We start from the raw sequence: 1456 nt of genomic DNA, 5'->3' as shown, positions 1-1456 counted from the left end.
AATGAATGTTGTTCAATATTTAAATCTTTTTTGAAGCAAAGAATACAAATTCACTAAATGAATCATATGTAGTAATTCCTGGACGTCATGCATTATTTGATGATTCATATCAAATTTTAGAACCTTTATTCAAAAAATATCTTCAAGATGAACAAATTCTTGAAAGTTCTGAAAGACGTTCTCGTTTTATTAGACTTATTCCAACTTCAAAACAATCTCAATGTGAAGAAAAAGAAGATTTAACATGGGATTATGTAAAAAGAATTCTTGTTTGTTATTTCTCTTCTTTATTTCTTTATTTTCTGTAATACTTATTTACATAAATTAGAATGATGATCCTAAAGCATTACAAAGAATTGTTTTTACTTATCTTTATCCTAGACTTGACATTAATGTTTCTATGAAAAGAAATCACTTACTTAAAGCTCCTTTTTGTATTCATCCTGCTACTGGAAATATTTGTGTTCCAATACCATTTAATAAAATAATAGACTTTGATGTTACAAGAGTTCCTACATTAATTTCTGTTCAAGAGGAACAAGAAAATAAAATAGAAATAATTCAAAATAATAAAATGGAAGAAGAAGGTTCTTGTAATGATAGTTATAATGAAATGGACCAAAAACAAAAATATTCATACAAAGAATTTGTACAATTCTTTGATTCATTTGTGAATGATCTAAAACAATAAATTTTTTTTTTGGTTGTTTGAGTTATTTTTCTATATTATTATTATTGTTCATGAATAAAGCGTTTCTTATTTTTTTATTAGTTATTATATTCTACTAATGAAATAATACAATGAAATGTTTTCTGTTATGAAAAGATAAACAAAATGAAGAGAAATTCATACACATTTTTTGCTAGATAGAGTATGATTGTAAAAAAAAGTATTGTTTCCTTTAGAACTGATACTTAAAAAAAAAGTGATTGTTTAATAAAATAAAAGAGGAAATAATACAGTAAATACAATGTATATAGTTTAAAAATCGATTAATGGTGAATATAAATTTGTTGGGGAAACAACAATTGGTTGGTCAAGAACTTCACAATAGTGTTGAACAAGTGCTTCATATCGATTTCTAAACCAAATCTCATTTGTCCAAATAGAGATAGGTTTAAGGTCTTTTGTTTTTATTAACGTTCCTCCAAAAGATCTAAAACTTCTATATGGATAATCAGGAATAAATCCAGTTAATTGTGTAAACACTTTGTTTTTTATTCGTTCTTTTTTAGTCATGTAGACCTGGAATGCACATGCATCAGGAATTTTAGCTTCTGATGCTGTAAGAAAATTGTATAATTTAGTTGCAAATTCATCATCTAACTTAACTCCAATTGGTGGAATGAAAATTAAATCAGCCTTACTGTAATCACCTGACTTTTTACCCATATCATGATAAATTTCAGACACACAAATATCCTCTTTGTATTGGTCAAGATGGATATTCTTTTT

At 25.8% G+C, this 1456-nt stretch overlaps 2 protein-coding genes across 2 annotated transcripts in view; one reads left to right on the top strand and one right to left on the bottom strand.

Moving 5' to 3' along the window:
* EHI_129630 (DNA primase small subunit, putative) lies at window positions 1-691 on the top strand (the record flags this gene model as incomplete). Its single annotated transcript, XM_001914130.1, has 3 exons — window positions 1-10; window positions 73-269; window positions 329-691. Coding segments are annotated over 3 exons (570 nt in total), but the record flags the coding sequence as incomplete, so codon positions are not given.
* A 662-nt stretch (window positions 692-1353) lies between these two features.
* EHI_129520 (uncharacterized protein) overlaps window positions 1354-1456 on the bottom strand; it is a gene marked incomplete at both ends in the record, with an annotated part of 3747 nt that continues 3644 nt past the window's right edge. Inside the window, one exon of the mRNA XM_643716.2 lies at window positions 1354-1456. This exon is cut by the window's right edge and continues 3644 nt beyond it. Within this exon, the coding sequence (XP_648808.2) occupies window positions 1354-1456 (103 nt within the window).

The sequence above is a fragment of the Entamoeba histolytica genome, genomic scaffold, assembly GCF_000208925.1.
Source record: "Entamoeba histolytica HM-1:IMSS scf_1104750518277 genomic scaffold, whole genome shotgun sequence".
In the NCBI taxonomy this organism is placed as follows: Eukaryota; Evosea; order Mastigamoebida; family Endamoebidae; genus Entamoeba; species Entamoeba histolytica.
This window is presented reverse-complemented; position numbering and strand designations above follow the sequence as displayed.